This window comes from Anguilla anguilla, chromosome 4 (genome assembly GCF_013347855.1).
Source record: "Anguilla anguilla isolate fAngAng1 chromosome 4, fAngAng1.pri, whole genome shotgun sequence".
NCBI lineage: Eukaryota > Metazoa > Chordata > Actinopteri > Anguilliformes > Anguillidae > Anguilla > Anguilla anguilla.
This window is the reverse complement of record NC_049204.1, coordinates 8,531,930-8,554,989: the sequence shown is the minus strand read 5'-3', so window position 1 is coordinate 8,554,989 and position 23,060 is coordinate 8,531,930. Positions and strand designations below refer to the sequence as shown.

The following is a 23,060-nucleotide window of genomic DNA, read 5'->3' as shown; positions in this document are numbered from 1 at the left end:
AAAAAAGTCTACTGAAACACACCTTAGCAATCGTTTATAAAGACCTCTTTCGTTAGTATGTGTAGCCTAAATTTACATGTTATATTATTTTCCTCCTCTGACACAGTTCACATTCTTATGTGGGATGTTTGTTAACTACCTGTAAAATTGTAGGCTATTTCGTGTCCTAGACTGTGTCCAAAATGGCTTCCTATTTCCTATTAATGCAGTGGCGGTTGGTGGGTGTGGATACAGGGGAGGACAGAAATATTTTTGTCGGTTGGCGGGAGTAGCCTACGGTGCGGGAAAGAGGGGGTTTTGACTTGTTGAGACTTAAAATGTTCGTGTGATGTCCAGATGGAAAGAACAATGAAAAATAAGACTATTTGTAATTAAAATAAGCAGAATTGTTCCACTATTAAACACTTTGATCTTCATCTTGATGATGTAGCCTAGGCCTACTACATTCTTACAAATTTCACTTGATTGAATGAAATGAATTAAACGGTAGATTCAAGAAATGCAGAAGTTTTGATAGGTACGCATTTCAGAAGAAACTGTAAAGATACTTAAATATAGTAAATATATGACAATAAATTTGTCATATATTTACGACCTATTTATACAACTTGGAGCTGTACGGTAAAAAAGGAACACAAAGTATCTGTGAAACCAACATTGAATTCTTCACTAATTCAGTAAAATTCAATTTGAATGACATGTCTTCCTGTTGCTTCATGTGGCAATCAAATGGATTCTAATTGATGATGCCATGCAATTTAATATAGGCCTACTGTACAACCAGTCACTGTCATTGTCTGAACCTAACTCACCGTTATGGCAGATATAGGCCTATATAGCTAGTCCAGGTGTGCAGGCCTTGTGTGCCCACTGCTTGCATAGGATGCACTGCAGCCATGTCTCCTTCGGTTGGCCATTTGAGAAGGGCTTGATGCATATAATACAGAAACAGTCTTCCTCATCTGAGGAGGACTCCATGTCTTGTCTCTTTCTCCCTTTTTCCCTTGCAGGTTCTTTCTCTGTTGTGTTTTTTTCTGCTTGTGTGAAGAGGGTTTTTTTTTTTTTTTGGTCTTCTTTCGTGTTTCCGCCTTTTCTTTTTCAATCCTCTCCTTCACTGGGGTGTCGGTGAGTACTGCGCTCTTTAATGTTTTTTTTATTGGCTGTCTGTTCTTTCTGAGCCCAGCCTTAGGGTATGGCCTTAGCTCCTCCGGAGTAGTTCCTCTTTGCCCAGAACTGGTGGATGGCCCAGAAGTGAGAGGCACATTGGTGTCTTCATTTGATGTGCATATGAGAGGTGCCCTGTTCTCTGCGTTGGTCACATTCAAACAGAGAGGGATAACTTCATCTACCAGTGGCAGGGCACTCTGATTGGCAGCTAGGATCCGGGTTGTTCGATCCGTGACAGAGGGGGCAAAGACTGAATCATCAAATATCTCTCAGTTGGAAGGGATACACGCCACTTGCCCGGCAACCTGATTGAATATTCGTTGTGTTTGCTGTGAAAGGGAAGGCCATCTACTCAAGCTTGGGAATGTCATAGATTGTCATGGTTTTTCTGGGATGCTGCAGCATCCAGGCAGCTGAGGCAGGGTTTACTTGCCTTTTCAATGGGCCATAAACTGAAAGATTGCAACCTATGGGACATGCAACCTATGGGAGCAATGGCGAAATGTAATGAGAGATATCTTAAATTAACATTTTGACTAGTCAAAATGCAATCAGAGATAGGCCATATTAAATTAGCGTTTTGACTAGTCATAAATTAACTACAGATATCCATAATGAGAATTTGGTCAGCCTATTAAGTGTTAAAAGGGCTTGCCATATCATATGACTAGTGCTTGCTCGGTCCATACAGTTCTGTGATCCATACGCAGTTCAGCAACAATGCAATGGAAGTTCAAACCATAGACTGTAGGTTCAAACGACTTTACAGTCGTGTTCCTTGTAGGCTATTTATCAGTATTAGTATTAGGCGTTCCACTAATCAGAGCCACATGGTGAGTCATATGTTGTCCAACCAGAGTCTAGTGTTGACTTACGATGACAAAAAAACTCGCCTATAACTTCGTTATAGAATCATATCTAGTAAAATCAGACATTGATTCTTATGCGTATTTTTGGTCTAACTGGGTTGAAAATTGCTGCAAACCCCTTAGATTGACAGAAAAAAGCAGGAGTTTCTCCATTACAACCTATGGGGAAATCGAGCGCTGCTGTGCACTAGACGCCATATTGGTTTCTGCAGCTTCTGACTCCTCCTGCCTCTCCAGTTTCCTGCGCTCTATGGCCTTGAAATTCTTATGTACGCTCTATGGTTACCGTCATAAAGCGTCTATATCATAGAGTTCACTGGTTGCGATAACTTGCAAGTCACGCCGAATGATGTACCCTCTCGCTAAGCTCGTTCTCCTCCTTTGGAAAAGCTTGAGGGAACTCTCTTAACAATACTTTTTATTAATACCGGCTCTTTTATGCTTCACATCTGAGTAGTAAGTTCACATATAATTTGAAATAAGACACGGCCTTCATTTTCACATAACAGATAGCATATTGGGCTACACCACAACGATGGAAACACGGAATAGTACGGGGACCAAAAACAACGGTACGTACAATTTTGCCCCATAAAAAGATGTTATAATATATGCCAACGAGTCTTGCTTCTACCACAGTGTGTATCAACCCTGGACCTAGGAACTCGGTGTGTAGGTTGGTTAATATAACGACTAGGTTGAGAGTTTATTCATTGTTTCTACTTTTGTTTATTTAAGTTGTATGGTTGAGACAAGAATCTAATTTACAATAGGGACTCATTCAAGAAGCAGTAGTCACGCAATAGAAAAAAATCAGTCTGGTCCAACACACATGGGTAAATATTTTCCCCTTCGTTGTGATTAAGAGATACACTACGACAGTTTGTGGTCTTGCATCGAAATGGTACTGTTAGCCCTTGGCGAAATTTTATGATGCTGCCGTCAATGTATGCGGTTTGATATGGCACAACAGCTTGAAATGGCTAATTCTAGTCATGCCAGGCTAGCGGGTTTCCTTTCGTAGTCATTAATATGCACAGAAATAGCTATTAACCATTTTATTAATTGTAAACAAATATGTCCCTATAGTTAAAAAAAAAATTAAATTGTATTTTAAATAAACAATTAATTGTTACGTTTTAAAGTATTTTCCGTGCCAAGTGGACTATCCAAACTGTGAGAATACTCAGGTGTAACTGCTATTAGCTAACGTTAGCTCGTGATGATTAGGTGGGTGACATTGTCTCGGCATGCAAAAAAGCAAACGTAACTGTATCGCTGACTTGGTTATGTAATTGCATGTTTAAGAAATGAAATGTAAAACATACATTTATGTTATGAACAACATCTACCATGGCAAAAGCTCCGCTACTTGGTTGTTGCCCAGCTGGGGTTTCGCTGTGAATAATATACTGTAACACAAGGGCGTAACCATGTATTCAACACTGGGGGTTGGGCAAATGCCCAGGGTGGGGGTGGAGTGTGAGTATGGTACATGGACTTATGGACCAAGTCACTGTGACGTTGTCGTTAAATTTCTTGCCGTGAACGATGCCTGACTTCTTTAAATTCTGTCATTCAATTTCTTCTTACCGTGAAGAGTGCCTAACCCGCAAGCGTAGAAATGCGGTACCACGGCGGCACAATTATATCGAGAAATACCCTCTAGTGCTTAGACCAAATGCAGTTACAGACCCTACCATGCATCAAAATTGAAAAAATAAATAAAAACGCTCGCCATCATCATTATTATTGTGATGTTTGTTTTAAAATACCTAAGCTTTGGTGAGGGGAAGGACAGGCTCTGGTGAAGGAGGAGGCAGGGGGAGATGGATGCCTGTTGTGGTGGGGCCCACAGAGTTGCTGGTGATTTGCTGTGAGAGTGGGGGAGGTAAGCATCTGCTCTGACAAGAGGATTGTCTCAGCTAACATGCAGGGAGCGGTCAGGTAGAAGAAAACTGCAAACAAAGAATGCATATCAGGCCACTGCTATATGTACTACAATTGAACCATCAGTGCAAACCCAGTGTACACTGTTACATGTATAAATCCATGAGAAACCATGTTGTACAGCATATCCACCAATTTACCCACCCAGATATAACTTTTGTTTAACAATGCTGTACATTTTAAGCTTTCTCATAAATTGCCAGTAGTACAGATTCTGCTGTAGTCAGCTGGAAGGAACTTCTTAGCTTATAAAGTAGATGGTACACATTAGAACGGGCACATCCACTTTGTTCAGGTGCAGGACATAAAAAAGTAGGCTATGTACAGTAAAAATAAAATATCTGATGTTTGAAAGGACTAGGCATAAGTGGTGTGATTTAAAATGGGTTGGCATGCGGATTTAACAGTTTCATACCTTTGAAATGCAGAGCATTTTTCACATGAGCATCCACATGGCTCTGAATATTGGCTTTCTTCATTGGTTCGGTGGTGGGTCGCAGAGGGCAGTGGAATCATTTCTGGCAGCAGGTGTTGCAATCTTCAATTGCTGGCTGTGAACCAACATTCCATTGATATATGCATCTAAAACAGAAGCAGCTTTAATATCTTATTTGCAATCATTTTAATGTGTAAAAATCTGTTTTTACTAAGCAAAAATGATAGCTTTCCCCTCAAATAATAGGGCCTACACAACTGATCCATATTATATCCAGATCTAAGGTTGACATTTCCAGATAGGGACAAGTCTTGTGAACAAAATGTGGGGTTGCTCGAGGGGTTATCTATTACACAAACCTGTTCAATCATTTTTTTTAAAAACTGATAGTGGAAAAAACCATCAAAATGCCTGGCCAGCCTGAAATCGCATATGCCACTTCACTTTTGAACACACTTCACTGTCTTCCAGTGGCTTTCTGGAGTCATGTCAGTTCACTCTCACTAGCATACCAAGCTACAAATGGTACTACCTCATGCTGTCTTCGGACAGCTATTAAACCGTACACTCCAAACAGACCTCTCCATTCAACACCCTCTCACAAGTTGCCTGTCCCAACTCTTCGAGCACTCAACACCCTCTCCTTGTGGAGCCCTTCCCTTCCCCGATGGAGGAATGACCTTCTCCAATCAGGAAGGCAGATTAATTGGCTATCCCAAATTATTCACAAGTATCCAGACATTGTAACCCTCCCCTCCCATTATTGACAGTGCCACTTACTTGATTATGAGTTTGCCTATCTAGCAATGTGTAGCAGTGTTTGCATTTTTATAAGTAACAGCATCTGCTGCATGAGTAAACTGTAAATATTAGTGGACATTCAGTTGGGAAGAAACAAAAAAAAAATGTAATATTGGTTCATTTGCTCAAAGAAGATACATAATATCATGCTCTGCGATCATTTATTCCATAAATAGGTAGGTCGTATAAACGGGCATTTATTAATTCTCTCCTTCTCCATCTCTTTCTCAGCAAGTCCATCCTCCATGGATGATTGTCTTCCCTCTATTCCCCCTTCCATTTGGGAGATTGGTGGATTCCACTGAGCAGTCTGACTGTAATAAACAAATGGAGTCAGAATCAGGATTTGTACTGTACTCTTCTGGTGAATACAAAAAAATACCAATGATGGGCAGCACAGGTTGCACAGGGGTGGAGTTAGGATCAAGTCTGAACCGAAGAGGGGACATCGAGGAGAGTGAACAGAGGAAGACTAGGGAGGAAGAAGACATACTGTGTAACATCAAGGAGGAGGAGGGTGGCGAAAGGCAGAGTAAAGAGATCAAGATGGAGGATGGTGTGAGAGATGAAGAAGTCCAAGGACTCTGGAGGGAACAGGAAAGAGAGAAAGTTGAACAGAGCAAGAAAGATGAAGCCAATGGAAGTCCCCAGTCTAACGGAAGGCTGAAGAATGAAGTGAAATCAGACTGTTTGAAAAAGGAAGTGGAGGGTCAGTCATCTGCTGTTGCTTCCTGTCTGTCCAAAAAGTCCAAAGTGCAGACCCAGAAGAAGAAGGTGATTGGCGATTTGGGAAGCCCTTTGAAACAGTCGCTGGGCTCATCAGAGAAAGAGTAAGAGTAAAGGTTGTGATGGATGGACCGTGTGTATTTTTTCCACATTGCTGTCACTTTGAAAATAAATAAATGTTCTTTTATTTGCCTTTTACAGGGTCTATGCTGAACCTGCCCTTGGATCTTCCATTATCTCACCCAGGAGAGAAAATGCAGGTAAAGAATTATGTCCAGATTTTCTGTATTTGTGTTGTGGGTTTAATGTAGCGTCCAATCATTTTGATTATGAGAGTAATGTCATACCTTGAACAGTCACTCGAAAATAGGGGTTCCTGTACATTCACAAAAATTAAACAAATGCCATTGCAACACAAAGACTTCTTCGTGGCCCTTGGTATATGGCTGATATTGTAATGGGGTCATTCTGGTGAGCTGAACTGCTGCATTGTCCCCCCGGTTGCTGTAAACAAAAACCCCTGACGAGATTTTATTTGGGATGTTGCATCTGTGGATGTACCTCTTTTTAAAATATTCTTCCTTCCCCTCGATATTCTTGGTAAACAAGGCTGGTGTAAGTACGCATCGTTAAAGACACTTCAATAGTTTACAAGCCCACTGGTTTAGTATTTCAAATTTCTGGCCGTCTCTGAACACTCCCGGTTTCCTGTGTGACGGACGGTGTACTTTCATCGCTACCTGTCAATAACACCTGTTCGTCTGTTTCGTTCTCACTCCTCAGGGCGGACCGATGAATTTTCACCCAAGGTCTTTGCCTGCTCCGAGTGCCCCTTCGTTCACGCGGAGGAACAGAAGCTGCACCAGCACATCGAGAAGGTGCACTCGGAGGAGTACGACACCATCATCATCGACTCCGACCCCCCGGGGGCCCACTCGTGTTCCGAGTGTGGGAGGAGCTTCAAGTTTGCGTCGCGCCTCGCGCTGCACATGCGGATTCACACGGGGGAGCGCCCGTACCAGTGCTCCCAGTGCGGGAAGAGCTTCTCGCAGTCGGGCTACCTGATACTGCACCAGCGCTCGCACACCGGCGAGCGGCCGTACCCGTGCGCCCAGTGCGGAAAGAGCTACGTGAGCCTGTCGGTCCTGAAAATACACCAACGAACTCACACGGGAGAGCGGCCCTACCACTGCCCCCAGTGCGGCAAGAGCTTCCGATCGTCGTCGCACCTGACCACGCACCAGCGAACTCACATGGAGCTGCGTCCGTACCCCTGTTCAGAGTGCGGGAAGAGCTTCAGGTCTCAGTCGGACCTGACGCGACATCAGCGCAACCACACGGGGGAGCGTCCGTACCGCTGCGCCCAGTGCGGGAAGAGTTTTAAATTGCCCAAAACCTTGGCTGTGCACCAGCGGACTCACACAGGGGAGCGCCCGTACCACTGCTCCCAGTGCGGCAAGAGTTACACCCAGCTGAGTTCTCTGATACAGCACCGGCGGTACCACACAGGAGAGCGTCCGTTCAGCTGCTCCCAGTGCGGGAAGAGTTTCATATCCGCGTTTCTCCTGGCAGTGCACGAGCCAACTCACACGGGCGGGAGCCAGCATCTCTGTTCCCAGTGCGGGAAGACGTTCAACCACTTGAGCAATCTGAGGGGTCACATGCGAACCCACACGGGCGAGCGGCCCTACCAGTGCACGCAGTGCGGGAAGAGCTTCAGCCGCTCGACCACCCTGAAGAAGCACGAGCGGACGCACACGGGGGAGCGCCCGTTCCACTGCTCGCTGTGCGAGAAGAGCTTCACTCGCTCCAGCGCGCTGAAGAGGCACCAGCTGATCCACACCGGGGAGCGCCCGTACCAGTGCCTGCAGTGCGGGAAGAGCTTCATCCAGTCGTGCCACCTGACGGATCACCAGCGGACGCACACGGGCGAGCGGCCGTACCACTGCTCCCAGTGCGAGAAGAGCTTCGCGTCCACGTCGCACCTGACGATACACCAGCGAACCCATACGGGAGAGCGCCCGTTCCACTGCTCCCAGTGCGGGAAGAGCTTCTCTTGTTCGTCTCACCTGGCCAAACACCGGAAAACTCATTCGGGATAGCTCAGCTGTTCCTAGTGTTGTTCAGCACACATCCCTGCTGGCGCATCACAGGATATTTTATTATATTTTACGCTGCATATATGTTCTACATAGCATTATTTTAAAAGAAGTTTGTCTTATTTTAAACTCTTGCCTATGTTGACCATTTTAAATCAACAAAATTAAAAATATTTTGCATGTTCTTGGTGGACATTTTAGTTTATTGCTGTTTTGTTTAATACACTACATTATTGTATTAGTAACGTGGGTTATGTCAGCCCAGTCATCAATTGATTCTGGCTTCTGGGGTTGACTTTCTTGCTTGCAGCATGTAAAACTATAAACAAGTATTTGAAAATCTTTTCAAAAGTTAGGATATATTTATATACATATAGGACCTCCCACCTCTATGGAATTTCTACTTCAGAGACCTTTTGCATCACTTTGTGAACTTTTAACCAGTAAGTAACTCATTAATGGACGATTCCAAAATATGTGATAGTGGTTGGCTGTAAAAGACCCACGCTGTCTCCAACAAATGGAAGACTTTCTATGATACTTGCTCCTCACCTTGTGAGGTTGTTTGAACAAAACTCTCCATTATGGTATGTTTTCCACTGCGGCTAACATAATATTTCCCATTCTTCTTTATATTCAAGGTACTTTCCCTTTCCCATTTTTCTTTTACATTTATTGTATTCATTGATTTATTTTGTCGGAGGTCATCGTAGGAGTAGAGTTTTGAAATTATTTTATTACTTCATATTATTTATTAAGCATCTATGAACACTTTCAGTAGACCGTTATCTGAATACTTTTGCTTTTAGTCCTCATTCAAGTGGTGGCATATTTGAAGGAATCTGAAAAAATAAAAAATTCATAATAAAAGTAACAATCTTTATTAATTAAACCATGCTCCTCAACCATGTTTTGAAATCTTTTTACATACAGTGGGATGCACAATATATGAAATGTATCTGAAATTTTGTCCTGATGTCTTGAGATGGAATCTATCTGAAACGGCTTAGCCTATGTCCTATAAAAGAGCTGTTGTGTTTTCATAGAGAATGAAACTAACTGGGACAGTATTCTTGGTGTTCAGATAAACTAATATGTCACCTGCAATCAGGAAATCTTTTGGTTGCCTCCAAACGTCTGTTTAGTATTTTTGTTTTGAATGTTCTTCTGACTCAATGGCGTGAAGTTGCAAAAACAAGGGGACTGATTCGGCAACCCGTGATCCTCATTTGAAAACAAAGGGGTTTGATACTGCACCATTTACCTTAATTATTGCCCTTGGTCAGCCATGAAGTGCCTGTACTGTTTTAATGAAAGTTATGTGTAAACCAAATTCGTCCAAAATGCTACATATAAGAACAGCCAGTTAACATAAACACTTTTTCTGCATCTAAACTTGGGGTGTGACTTCTAATAAAATTGCTAAGTGTTTTGGAAATTTTCAAAACGACTAAATGCATTTTTAAGCACTAACATTATTAAAATAATTTATAACCATTTCCTTTTACCGAGTCCTGTTATTGTGATTGTTGCAGATTTTTGTTCAGAAGTATTACTGGTAATCTGGTGTGGATTTTGACAGTTCAATGAGGTTGTGATATGGACCTGGGAACTATGTTCCTTGAGCAGCTCTGAAGTGATAATTTAGGCGCCTGCTTGTGTGTGTGGTGAAAATTGAACTGACATTCCTCAAAATGCTTTACAAAGAAGGAAAGAGGAAAAAGTTCCATTTAGCCTCACTTTGAACAAACTTCAGAAACTTAAGTCAGATGTAAACTTTGCAACAGTGAACTAACATATCTCCCTCCTAACCTTGTCGTTTAAACATTTTTTGCACCGTGTAACCGTGAAGTAACTTCCTGAGGTTTGCCCATCCCTAGTCTAAAAACCACCCAACACAGCTTCTCGGTTTTGCTCCAGTATATGTCTGATTATATATAGGGTCTGTCTAATGTTATCTTGTGTCTGTCTTCAGTGAATAAAACTTGTCTGATCTAGACTAATGATTTGCTTCAAAATCTTTTCTGCTCTTTTGGCCAAGATGTACGCAAATGATGTATAATCCTGGGTTACCATGCTTACAAGTCTAAAATTACCGCACCCAAGTCTGTCCTTAAATAGATGCTGTTTCAGTTCCTTGGTGGTAGATGACTGAAATACAAAATAGCCCTGTGAAATAACTGTAGAAATACTTTCGATTCAATGTTATTTGCATAGCATATTTGTATATTTTACAGACACTGTCTTCAGTGTCTGTAAAATAGACAGTGAAGATGGAAAAGAAAATTTGGCAAAAACCCAAGCTTGGACCCACAGAAAACAAGCAATTGAGGAAAAAACTCCCCTGTGAGAAGAAAAACATTTATAGGGTGGTGAGGAAAAAAACATTGCAATGGGAAGACGTGCACTTCTGTACATTGCTTTGGATAAGAGTCTGTTAAATAAATAAAGAAATAAATTAATGTAATGGAAGAGCTCTTAGGAGGATCCTGACTATAGAAAGGGGGAGGGCTCATCCTCCCAGTGTAATAGTTAAGATAGAATGAATGGTGACAGAAATGTAATGAAGGATAAAACAGAGGAAATTCATAAAATGAGCTGGACAGGTTAAAATCTTATAAATAATTATAAGATTGACGGTTGCATGTTGGGCTGTGCGTAATATAGAAAAGCCCCAGTGTGCTATGCAATGGCAACATATCTAAAAGATGTGAAGAAAAGGGGTGTGCACAACCATGAGAGTTCATTTATTTTCTTCCCCAAGAAGAACAAGCAAGTTGCTGTTTTTCTTAACCAAAGCATGTGACTGGTCAGAAATTTGTCAGTGGTTAAACCATCTAATTCAATATGTCAGACCATTGTGAATTGTGACCATTTTTAAAAAAAGCATCATGCTGACAGAATCACACACTTCAGTTTCCATGTAAAGAACTGATTAGGAAAATCAGTCAATAAAATCGAGAAAGTGCGCCAGTGTGAAATCAGTGGGCTTTGAGAGTTTGTATTTGACCATGAAAACGAGACCTAAATAAGCAGCCGAAGAGCTTTTTTAATCACTCCAGTTCTGTTAGCGAACCCATCCTGTCACTCAAGAGTCAGCCACGATCCCAGGTTGGTTCTCACTCAGCACGAACCCTCTCAGCGCCCTGCCCTGTTGCTCAGAGGGGGGGGCGATCCCCACGCCCCCGCTCTGGGTGAGCAGTTGAAGTCGGGCAGGATCTCTGCGACTCTGCGCCGGAGCTGCTCCCTGCGCTCCTCTCTCCCTCGCTCTTCCCGCAGCAAGTGGGGCAGCCCCCGCCACGCCCAGAAACACCTCTGCATCACGCATCTGCGAAGACAAGAGCCAGGAGATTTTACAGCACACACACACACACACACACACACACACACACACACACACACACACACATACACACACACAAAGAGCAGCAGATACACATAGGAGTCCCAAAAGCATCCATACATATCCGCAAGTACCAGACGATACACACTGGGGAGGAAGCAAGCAACGGATACATACACATTACAGCACACACACGCGTGCGCAAACAGCAGCAGATACACATAGGACTCCCAACAGCATCCATACATACCCGCAACAGGTACATACGCACTAGACTATACAGCACACACACACGCATACACACACACACACACACCTGAGCCAGTGTTCTTTGGCCTGCCTTTCTTTCTCCAGTGCTGCAAGTCGCTCACGGGCCACATGATCCCGCAGCGCCATCAAGGTCCTGCGCAGGGTTCGAGTCCGGCAGAACCGCTCTGCCCTTATCGTCCGAACCACCAAGCGCTCTTTCATCTGATGCAGAGATGACCAGGACTTCACTAACGTGAGCAATGTACCAAAAATACTCAACCTACACAAAGCTGTGCACCTGTCAAGCGCCAACAGATCTGTCTCACACTTCAACCTTACTGCTCACACATCTCAACAGTGTACCTTCAGAAAAACATTCCAGCAGAGCAATTATATGTAACGATCAGACCCTGGGTCAAATATGTATTTGCTTTGAATTCAAATACTTTTCTATGCTTTACTGATCATGTCTGGTGTATTGGAACCAATGAAATGCTCTCAAACAGTGCAAACCCCGCATTCTGGTCATATTGGCAGGCTCAATTACACCAGGCAAGATCAACAGAGCACAGAAAAGTATTTGAATCCAAAACAAAAATACGTATTTGACCCAGGTCTGGTAATGATCTAGTATGTGACTGGAGCATTTTTGATGAAACAAACAGAATTGAATCATAATCTCATTTTTAGCGTGTTTACGTGTGCATTCACCTTCAGCCACGAGCGCAGACTCCTCCTCAGGAGAATGCGTCGGTACGTCCGGGCGGCGCGAGCGTTCTTCTTAGCCACGGACTTGCCTGCGGCCTGCACCCAGGCGAGGAGGCATCGCCTCTGGAGGGAGGCTCTGTCATAGGCCTCGGCCCGCTAGGGAAGGACAGGGCGACGAGCCACGGAACGTGAAGAACGGCAGCGTAGGACAAATACACATCACACATCTTTAAAAACCCTGCCCTGGGCTCAACCACAGCAGGTTATTCTGCCGCACGCGTCGCTTAATGCGCGTACAGCGACATCGCTCATGCCGAGTCCTGCCTGCAGTTTTTGCAGCAGCATTACAGTCTTTGCGCATGCACTGTAGGTGTAGTCCACATGTACTGCAACTTATGGCAACAGTGACTATTGAGAATGATTACCTCCCCCAAATTGGTTTAAGATACAGAAGTGAAGTTATCATAGTGATGCTATGATTAATGCATTTATTCAATAAACCTTTGACACACGTACAATCAGGATCATAATATGACCTGCAGCCCAACAGCGCTGTCCTGATGGGAGAAATCGCAAATCTTACGGTTTGCGCTGTAATTTCTGGAGTTACAGCATATGATGCACGCTTTCCATGAAATTTACATGATTTCCCTGCAGCTAACTTTAAGCGGGTTAACTGGAAAACAATTTCATTTCCATGGAAAGCATGCAACGCATGTTGTAACCCCACAACATTGAAATGTCATAGTCCAACGAATACAGAAATGGCAATATTGTTTTGATGTATTCCAGGGAAATGCACTTTAAACAAGTGTAAACATGTTTTGAGCAGAGCTACAGGGCTGCAGGGTAAAGCTAGCTTTACAGCGCAGTGAAGTGCTCTAGGGGAATCTCTGTTGATATTCCTGATATTAATGCGTCATTACTGTAAAGCTGATGAGTCGATTCATTGTTTAATTTCCTAGAATGGAGCATCATGATAAGGCAGAAGTACCACACAAAAAAGTGTAATTGCTTTTCAAGTTAATGAGAACTTGACTGAACTGCCCAAATGGAGCTGCGTGCAGAAAATCTCCTGCTAGCCCCATCATGTTTTATCTGTCATTGTTCGTACGCTTCACCGCTGTTGATTTAAAGAAGCAAAGCACAGGAAAAGAGGAGACTGGAAAAGTTTTTTTTATCATGGACGAGGGCTGTGAAATATCTGTGCTTCCTGTGCTGTCTTCACCTGGGTGTTGGAGCGGCTCTTCTCCAGTAGCCGTTGCAGAGGAAGCAGCCCGTGGCGCAGGAGCAGGGCTCTGTGATGGTGTTCCACGGCTTTACACCACATCTGCTTCTCCCGCTCTGCCTGCTGCTGTCTCTCCAGCTCTTTCTGAACACACAAATCAAGACAACACACACAAACACACACACAGACACACACACACACAAACAGAGAGACAGACACACACAAACACACGCACGCACACACACACACACGCAAACACACACACACACACACACACACACAGACAGACAGACAGACAGACAGACACACACGCACACAGACAGACAGACAGACAGACAAACAGACACACACACACACATACAAACACACACACAGACAGCCAGACACACACACAAACACACACACAGACAGCCAGACACACACACAAACACACACACACACAAACACACACACAGACAGCCAGACACACACACAAACACACACACAGACAGCCAGACACACACACAAACACACACACAGACAGCCAGACACACACACAAACACACACACACACAGACAGACAGACAGACAGACACACACACACACACACACACACACGTGCTGTAAACTGTGCCAGTTCACTCCCACAGCCAGAGAGGCTTATCAGGCCTGGGACAGCAGCGGTCTTACACATGCTCACCAGAGGCTGAACAGCAGTCAGGCTCCCGCACCTTTATTAAGGGAAATTCTGGAATGCCGCACTGTGCATTTCAGGCTTTTACAACCACCAAACTGCCAAAAACCTTCGCCTATGCAAATGGCAACTGTACCTCAAATCAAAGTCAAATCAATTTTATTTGTATAGCGCTTTTTTACAGAAGCCGCAAAAAAAGAGTAGCTATACAAGTGGCTTTTCCTGACACCACGGCTAATGCTGAAATATTTCATCAATACGCACAAAAATGACACATTCAATCACGAAAGCATCCAAAATTCAAAGACTGAATCGCGTACAGACACAAAAAATAATTTGCACACACTCGTAACAACTCCTAACTCACAAACATGAACGCACCGCACTGACCTCTCTCTCCAGTCGCTTCTTCTCTCTTCTCCTGTCTGCTTCCCTCTTTTTCTCCTCGTTCAGCTCTTGCTGCATCCGCTCCTCTTCCATCCGTATCAGGGCCTGGAAAAAAAACAGCTACTCAGGGGTGCACACGGCAGCCGCGTACGAGGAGACTGACTCGGGACACACATTCACAGTGGGAATTCTAGATCACATGACACTCATTTAGAATAGGGGTTCCCTTGGCATCCCTTCCGAATTCTAAATCGGCATCCTTGCCTGTTCCCGGTCCCATGGGCGCCTTGCAGGCTCGGTATTATACGACTGTGGCCCATCACGAGCATTGGCAAGAGGATTTTATACCTCATCAAGTGTCCGCGATGTCGAGGCTGGGATTCATCTTCCTGTTAATGCTGCTGACTTTGCCACTGATCGTAGCTCTCGCTCTGTTCCGACTCCCCTGTGCTACTGGGTATGCCAACCTACAAGTTGCCCTTTGACCCCTCAGCTGATGCGGGTTGCTGTGCATCACCTTGCATTGGTGGCAATCGGGCTGAGTTTCCTCCCTTTACTGCAAAGCGCTTTGAGATAAAAAGCACCGTATAAATACAATCCACCAGCACGATATCCTTGTGTTCTCACCTGTTTCTCCTCCTCCTTCCTTCTCTTCATCTCCTCCACCTCTCTCTTGCGCTCAGCCCGCTGCCTGGCACGTTCCTCCATTGCTGCACAGAGCGACAGAGGTGAAAGACCCACAGGTTTTAGTAGAGATCTAAGACATTCATAAGAGACCTCTGTGTTTTGAGCGACGAGAATCTAGTCCTTTAACCTCTGAGTACGAGGTCGGATGCATTGCTCTGGCACCAGAAACTAAATCTAAATGACTGCTGATACTGGATCTGGTGTGGTCATCAGATCTCTGAGTTCCACAGCAAGTCTCAAGCGCTCTGAGAGTGCAGACACTGGCTGCAACAAGTCTTGAAACAGGTTTAAATCTGCCCTGGGGGAGCCACACCTATAAGTCCCACAGATCGAGGCAGGTATCAGTGGTCACCAGACCTCTGAACACCACTAACTTTAAAAAGATTGCACGGGTACAAATAAACTGGCAAGTAGCTAATGGAGAAGTTTGAGTTTGCCATCCCCCCCATGCAAAGACATGTTGTAACAATATAGCCTTACAACCCAGTGAGAATTCATATGTAGCCTACACCTTTACCCGCATCCATGGAAACCACATTGCTGTGTACGTGTGGTCTTTGTGTAGCGCGTGTTGTGTTTGTGCGTGCTGTACGTACAGGTAATGTGTGGCTGGGGGACCAGTCAGGCGCAGACTGACCTGTCACTACGGGACAAGGACGGGGCCGCAGGGAGCTTTGGGGCACTGAATGCTCCACTGTGGCCACCTGCTGGACATGCCTGGAACACACGTATACACACGAGCGCACAGGCACGCACAAGCAGACACACAATCAGTCTTCCATTGGCTGCAGGGGTGAAGGTTGCGGTCAATTCAAAATCAATTCATTTTGAGTAAATTCAAATATAATTCCTATTCAATATTATATATATTGGGATGCTGTCCTGCCAGGTTACGGCTTGGTGGGGCAGCATGCCCCATACCTATACAGCACCAAGAGTTTGGCACTTTTCAGTGTTGCCTACAGAAATAACCACAATGACTGTCATCCTGGAAAAGAAGGCTACCTTGGTCCCTTGGGTAGTGTCAGTCCCTCTGTGCCAGAGCATGAGGGTGGAGCAATTTGAACCTGCCTCTCCTCTCCCACCGTCCTCTGCTCCTTCCGCTGGTGTTTCAGCATGCTCTGGTCCTCTGGCAGCGGGCTGATCTGCTGGTGCTGTTCCCCCCGATGCTGCCGCTGCTCCCCCTGATGCTGGTGCTGCTCCCCCCGATGCTGATGCTGCTCCCCCCGATGCTGCCACTGCTCTCCCCGATGCTGGTGCTGTTCTCCCCGATGCTGCCGCTGCTCCCCCAGATGCTGGTCCTGCTCTATGACGATACATTGCTGTTCTTTGCAGCACTCCTCCTTCCTGCCAGACCTCTGTGCAGCACCATTCGCCCTCTGCTCCGTCTTCTGTATGTTGATGGCCACCTGACGCCTCATCCCCTGCCTGCCCTGCATGGGCGGGGCTTGGGGCAAAGGCAGGGCCACATCGGGCACAGCCGGGGGTGGGAGCTGGGCAGAGATGGAGATCTCTGCTCCCTGCTGGCCAGACTGGAGAAACACACAGCTTGAGAAACTGAGAAAATGCTCACACATTTTAACTGTTTTCCTCAATACTATAATATCTTCTTCATTGAATATGCTAATGCAGTCTCCCCCCCCCCCCCCAGGGGAAAAAAGTTACATTAAATAATAATAAAATTACACGGCTGCTCGGGTGACGGAGGCACCAAGTCTCGACACAGTTCTGACCGCTCCACGGCAGGTTCAAATCCTACCGGATCATTTGTTGCCTAGCAACAGGGCATCCTGGAGACATAACTGGCTCTGTGACCAGGGCAATGTGGTACCTGAGTGAGTTGTGGCAAACCGATACTCTCTTCCAGGTATTATACGTTGCCTAGCTATGTCCACATTCACAACGAAACAGGTGAAAAGAAAACAGTGGCTGGTGTTGCTAGCATTGGAGGATGCTACTGCTAGACCCTCACCTGGGACTGCGCAGGAGTGGTCTCAGGTGGGACAGTAGCTGCAGGTAGGCGGGGGCAGGGTGCTGAGGGCAGGGTATTGCTTGACCCCAGTTTCCCTGATGTCGCAGCACTGATGAGGGCAGCCATCTTGTGCTGTGTCTTCACCTGTTGGTTGAGGAGGTCCTGCCGGATCCGCTCTGCCTGGACCAAGATTCGCCAGGCAGTCAGGTGCCGCCTCAGCACCCTTCGCCGATCGCTTTCCAGTGCCACCTGGTGGCGCCTGTCAAATTAGACAACCACAGCTCAGCCTGAGCCACTGGCCTGTAATAATAATTATAAACATCCCAGCATGCACCACGTAAGATGACCAAGCACTCACAGCCACAAATGCCCAGCTCTCAGTGCTATTATGTGCTAACCCTGCATTTACTGTATTAATTTCAGATGTCCACATTTGGTATCCTTCAAAGTTTGGGTAAATATTGCAATAATATTGCATCATTTTGCTTCTGAAGCATAACACAGTCTTGCTCTACACTATTCTGAAGAACTTAATTCCAGTTAGGGTTAAGGATCAAATTGTTCTATTCTGCTTTAAGGAATCCACAGATGTGATTAAGTACATATTGTAATCATATTATATATATTTCTCAAATTAGTTCAAGGTGAACACAGAAAGTTAGAATTAATTAATGTCACTTGGATGTACATGCACAAACACTGGCCACATACAAGTATGTAGTTCATTTTTGTTACTATACATCTTGTGGCCAAATGGTGTAACTGCACTGTTTATGAAATACATTTCTGCCTAAAATACAAACACAGTATTTGTAATTTACAATGTTCAACAATCTCAGTTTCTGACAGAAGCAAACATTTCAATTCAATATTTTTTAACTTTTGTCTTAGGTGTTTTCGCCTGGAATGACACTGGGACACTACTACAAAAAAAAATACAATATCACTTTGTGATACATGGCTTGGTCAACAAAGTCATTGCAAATGTAAATGTTAGTAATAAAAATCATTGAGAAATTAACCCAGCTTATTTATATATATGTCAAGGAAATTAAATTGCGGATGTAAAGTGTTGTTTGGCATTTCTTGGGCGTGTCTTGCCTGGTTTGTGAGCGTAGCTCCGCCTCCGTACTCATTGCCTCACGCTCCTCCCGACTGGCCCAGACCAATGATCGCCACTCCCGCCACACTCTCAGCTGTCTCCTCCAATCACACAGCGCTGCCGCGTTGCCCATCCGCACTCTTCTCTCCAGCACGGCACAATACCACTTTGAGAAGTGGTTCTGCAGACACTGGTACACACATACACACTTAACACAGTGAAAACCACAATATCTTCATAAATTCAATTCTACAGTTTAACACAGAAGGACAAAACTAACTCGCATTTAGTCTTCACCAAGTCCCAACAGTAGATGAATCCAACTTCATGTTATTAATAACACACTCTAATTACACTTTATTACTAAGTATTTATTCTACCAAAAATAACCCAAATGCAGAAGCCAAGTGCTCTGTCTCTTGCCTTGCTACACTGTAACGCGTCTCTGTGACAGTTCTCAGTAAAAAGTGCTATACAAATAAAATTGAATTGAACTGAATTGAATTGAATTGAATACATACTGACTCATAAACCGATTCACTCACACTGACACTCACCCGCAGGTTCAGCATGTGAACTCTGGACTGCACCACCTGCAGGCGGCGCAGCTGCTCCCGTTTCCTCTGCTCTTGTGCCTGCAGCGTTTTGGGGTCAGTGGGGCCAAGGTCAGGCGGTAGGGAAGCCAGGATCTGTGTCTCCCTGTCCCGCCTCTCCCTCTCCCTTTGAAAGCAGAACATATAGGAGGCAGCTGCTTATGAAGGTTCACCTGTGAAGGGGTGCAATCACAGCAGGGGTGTGTGGCTCCTCTGTGCGGAAGCATGATTACTGACCACTGTAAGCAGTGTAGTATATGAGGCAGTGTGGTTACTGACCACTGTAAGCGGTGTAGTATATGAGGCAGTGTGGTTACTGACCACTGTAAGGGGTGTAGTATATGAGGCAGTGTGGTTACTGACCACTGTAAGCGGTGTAGTATATGAGGCAGTGCGGTTACTGCACGCTTACATGGGGTGGGCTGTGAGGGGTGCGGTATATGCAGGTGAAGTTCGGCTATGGAGGGCTGTTAATGTGAGGGGCGTGTGTGGTTGTGAGAGGGCATTTTTTCATGTCAGGTTTTGTGTTTTGATGTGTTGGGGGTGGTGGATACTATGCAGGCGTGTGGTTTTGCTATAAGGTGGTATAGCTTGAGTATGAGGGTTGTGGTTACTGTATAGGGGTATGGCTTGACTATAAGGGGGTACGGTTTCAGTACATCAGTCGGGCGTTCTGTTCCAGGCTCCTCTGCTCCTCCATCTTCCTGCGCAGTCGCACCACCTCCTGCTGTAGCAGCTCCTCCTGCTGTCGCTCCTTCTGCCACCTCCTGCACTTCTCCTGCTGCTCCCGCCACTGAGCCTTCTCCTTCACCTCCTTGAGAAGCTTCCTCTCCTCGTGCCGCCTCAGGCGTTCGGCATCGCGCTGCGCTCGGCTTTCCCGAACCAGCTGGTGCCTGATCTCCATGGAAACCAGGGCATTAGTCTGTCTGGTCTTTTTCCCCTCCGTGTCCGACGTAAGGTCGTCAGCCATCCCAGAATCCACCACCTCTAGTTCCATCAGCTCCTGCAGGATGTTGTGCACAGCACAGTCGTCTGCCTCCTGGTCCAGGTAGGAGTACAGGTCTGAGACAGAAACGGGAAACAAAGGTTCAGAGGGTGAGACAGGTGCAGTGAATACGGTGAAGTTTTATGAGTTGGACACGTGCCGCACAGTGTAAGAGCAAGACAAAGGAATGGTAACAGAAAGCTTATCATTTTTGTAGTACTGCAGGTATGCAGGTGTGTGAGGTTGTCTGAAAGTGTGCAGATAAGTTGAGTTTGTGAAGGTGCAGGTGTTTAAAGGTGTGTAAGAGAGAACAGGCAGCTGTGCAACAATGTATGAATGAGAGTGTGCAAGCATGTACATCATGTGATGAATAAGACAGTGCAGGTGTGTTAATGAGTGAAAGCATGCAAGTGTGTAAAGGTGTGTGAATGAGAGTTTGTGGGGGGTGTCATACCATTAAAGTTACTGTGTTGCAGGAAGGGAGAGGGTGGGGCCAATAACCCGTCGGTTTCGCTGGTGAGAACAATGTCCTCTCCCTCCTCCAGCTCCAGATGCAACTTCCTACTCATCCATTTATTCAACAGGTCTTGCGCTTCAGAGTGTGGGGCCAATCAATGTCATCAGCACAACCAGGAAATGAGAATACACAAACATACATTATACACTAAAACGTAAGGCACATGTACACATTTAATCTTGATTGAATGAAGTTATATGTTCATATTTATGGTGACTGAATTGGATAAACCATTCACCCTTCAGTATTCATCACTGATAACATATTTGTGCATGTTTGGGAGTGAGTAGTTAATTGAAAGGAGTGTGTTAGTGAGTTAATATGCGAGTGTGTAGACGAGTGACTGAGTAGATGGAATGAGCAGGTGAATTAGAGTGTGACTGATTGAGCAGCTAAGTAAGTGTGTGAAAAGGTGAGCACACACCTTCGCTGTAGGCCTCATCATGGTCATGCAGCTGTTCCGTGCTCTGAAGTGCAACTGCTTGGCTATTTATTCTTTTTGACGCCGTCCTCAGCCATGACAGGGCCAGCTCCGAAGTCGTCTCTACTCTCTGCATTAACACACACACACACACACCATAGCACCCTACAATGATTAATGAAGTTCTAGTTGTAATATTTTCAGAATTGTGCCAAATACAAAAAAATGTTAGTTATTTCCCTTAACTCCCCAACACTAATTCATATACTGGCAAGAGACAGGCAAAGATTTGAGATTGGCTAACATAGCTGATAATGCTAGTCCTGATTTTTTACTCTTTCGAGTTATGCTTTGATAAACAGGCAGATAAATAAATGCAGAAATACCCATCCATGTCTGATTTTAACAATTAATTTATTTGTCTTTTATTTATCTGTAGGTTCATTTATCGTTTACATTTTTCTTGCATTTATTTATTAATCAATTAACTTAGCTAACTTCAGCGTAGTCTAATACGAACCTTTTTTTTTTTTTTTTAAATGACCATTTTCACTATTACTAGCAATGTTTTTAGTTTATCCGTTCTTGCTTCCAGTGGCCTGCGTACATTTAAAAATCCCACTATACTTCCATAAGGACTCTCTAAATCCGCACTTTAAAGCATTAAAAAGTTGCCAGTTCTGTCCCAGAATACCTACTTACTTCAAAACCAATTTCAACGGCAATAAGAACTCTAAGATTCACAAATTTCTCACTATTTAACGTAGGCTAAATTAGAGTACCTAAAGGGGGAAAATTTGCCTTAATATTAATGGCCATTATTATTTACCTTAGAAGTCACTGCCTTGTTCTTAGTGAGCCTCTTCCAGCGAAAACGGCCCGGGTTATCTGTATGATGTGTCATTGCAAAAGATTTGAAGGTAGACTAGCTAGTTAGTTAGCAAGATAACACTTGTAAAAACCCTCTTGCCCTCGGTTACACGCTAATAATCCTAGGTCGACACAGGTATTTGATCTAAAACACACTTAAATATTGCTTCAAGTGTCGACTTCCAAAAGGATAACTTTAAGAAGTTATTAGTTGCTTGTATATAGAACAGAAAATGATTGTTTTATGTAGCAGGTCGTCTTTCTGAAGGTTGAAAAGTATATTTGGGTAATGTAGTCACAGTGTCGCAGTTTTCAAACACAAGCCATTTAAAATGTGAAATAAATGGACTACAAATCCCAACATAGGTCTCTATAAAAGTATGTTAGTGTATGTTAGTTGAGTAACTATAGTAACCCCATTCTGTGATGGGTGGTCTCGGCACGGTGATGACGTATTTTTGTAGGCCAATCCGGACGTTTCTTCCGCCATGGGTTCCCTATGCAGGTTTCCAGTGCATTTTCATTTAGGGATTTCGTTTTCTGCCGAAAATAAGGTCTGTGGTGAACGTAACCCTAAGGAGCTTCAGGTTTTGTTCTACGAGATAAATTACACCCATTAATATCTCAACCGTGAATTTCTAAACCGCTCTGAGCTTTAAAATAGTAAGTTACTATATTGAAACTACAACGGTTGCCGCGTGCCGTCGGACTAGTATGGAAACAAGAGTGGAGGTTGCAAAAATGCGACCATTCAATAGTATTAATACAGCAACTTACTTTTTAAAAGAACATAATAGCTTCGAAATCCACGGTTGAGATATGTGTAATTTATGTAGTAATGGGTGTAATTTATCTATGTATCATGTAACCCATGGCTCGAAAATGCCAACTTACTTCCTGGTTTTAGGACTACAAACTGTAACACTCTATTCTCCGGTCATTGACCCCACAGGGCGGACTGCGTAGTAGATGCATGAAGTCATTGAGTTCATACCAGGAGGAGGCGTACGTATACAATTTATCACACTTAATTTTCAGCTAAAAGCGCAGTTTGAAAGCAGCTTGAAGTCAACGTTACGTTTGTTGTGTGGTTTGTCTCTTAAATGTGTTTTAATGTGGAAAAACACAAAATTCCCCTTTAGGATCCATTGCAAAAAGGTTTGCAGGTCCTAGTTTTAAAAAATTGCCAAAAGCTGGAAACCTGGACAAGTAATGAGTTTCCCACGTAGCCATCTGCCGTAGTTTTCAACAAACATAGGAGCAGTTGCGGCATTTCA

At 44.3% G+C, this 23,060-nt stretch overlaps 2 protein-coding genes across 2 annotated transcripts; one reads left to right on the top strand and one right to left on the bottom strand.

Annotated features, from left to right (window-relative positions):
- Nucleotides 1–2,290: 2,290 nt before the first annotated feature.
- Nucleotides 2,291–10,047, top strand: LOC118226067 (zinc finger protein 2 homolog). Its single transcript, XM_035415320.1, has 4 exons — nucleotides 2,291–2,608; nucleotides 5,455–6,053; nucleotides 6,151–6,209; nucleotides 6,733–10,047. Exons 2-4 carry the CDS (start codon nucleotides 5,473–5,475, stop codon nucleotides 8,049–8,051), a joined length of 1,959 nt encoding a protein of 652 aa, XP_035271211.1. The 5' UTR covers nucleotides 2,291–2,608; nucleotides 5,455–5,472; the 3' UTR covers nucleotides 8,052–10,047.
- A 727-nt stretch (nucleotides 10,048–10,774) lies between these two features.
- Nucleotides 10,775–22,079, bottom strand: ccdc191 (coiled-coil domain containing 191). Its single transcript, XM_035415319.1, has 15 exons — nucleotides 21,743–22,079; nucleotides 20,917–21,043; nucleotides 20,430–20,567; nucleotides 19,650–20,052; nucleotides 18,955–19,117; nucleotides 18,397–18,587; nucleotides 17,296–17,554; nucleotides 16,329–16,855; nucleotides 15,961–16,040; nucleotides 15,264–15,346; nucleotides 14,640–14,741; nucleotides 13,577–13,720; nucleotides 12,352–12,504; nucleotides 11,708–11,862; nucleotides 10,775–11,376 (listed from the first exon to the last, which is right to left on the bottom strand). The coding sequence occupies exons 1-15, from the start codon at nucleotides 21,815–21,817 to the stop codon at nucleotides 11,187–11,189; spliced, it is 2,790 nt and encodes a 929-aa protein (XP_035271210.1). The 5' UTR covers nucleotides 21,818–22,079; the 3' UTR covers nucleotides 10,775–11,186.
- Between the last annotated feature and the right edge of the window lie 981 nt (nucleotides 22,080–23,060).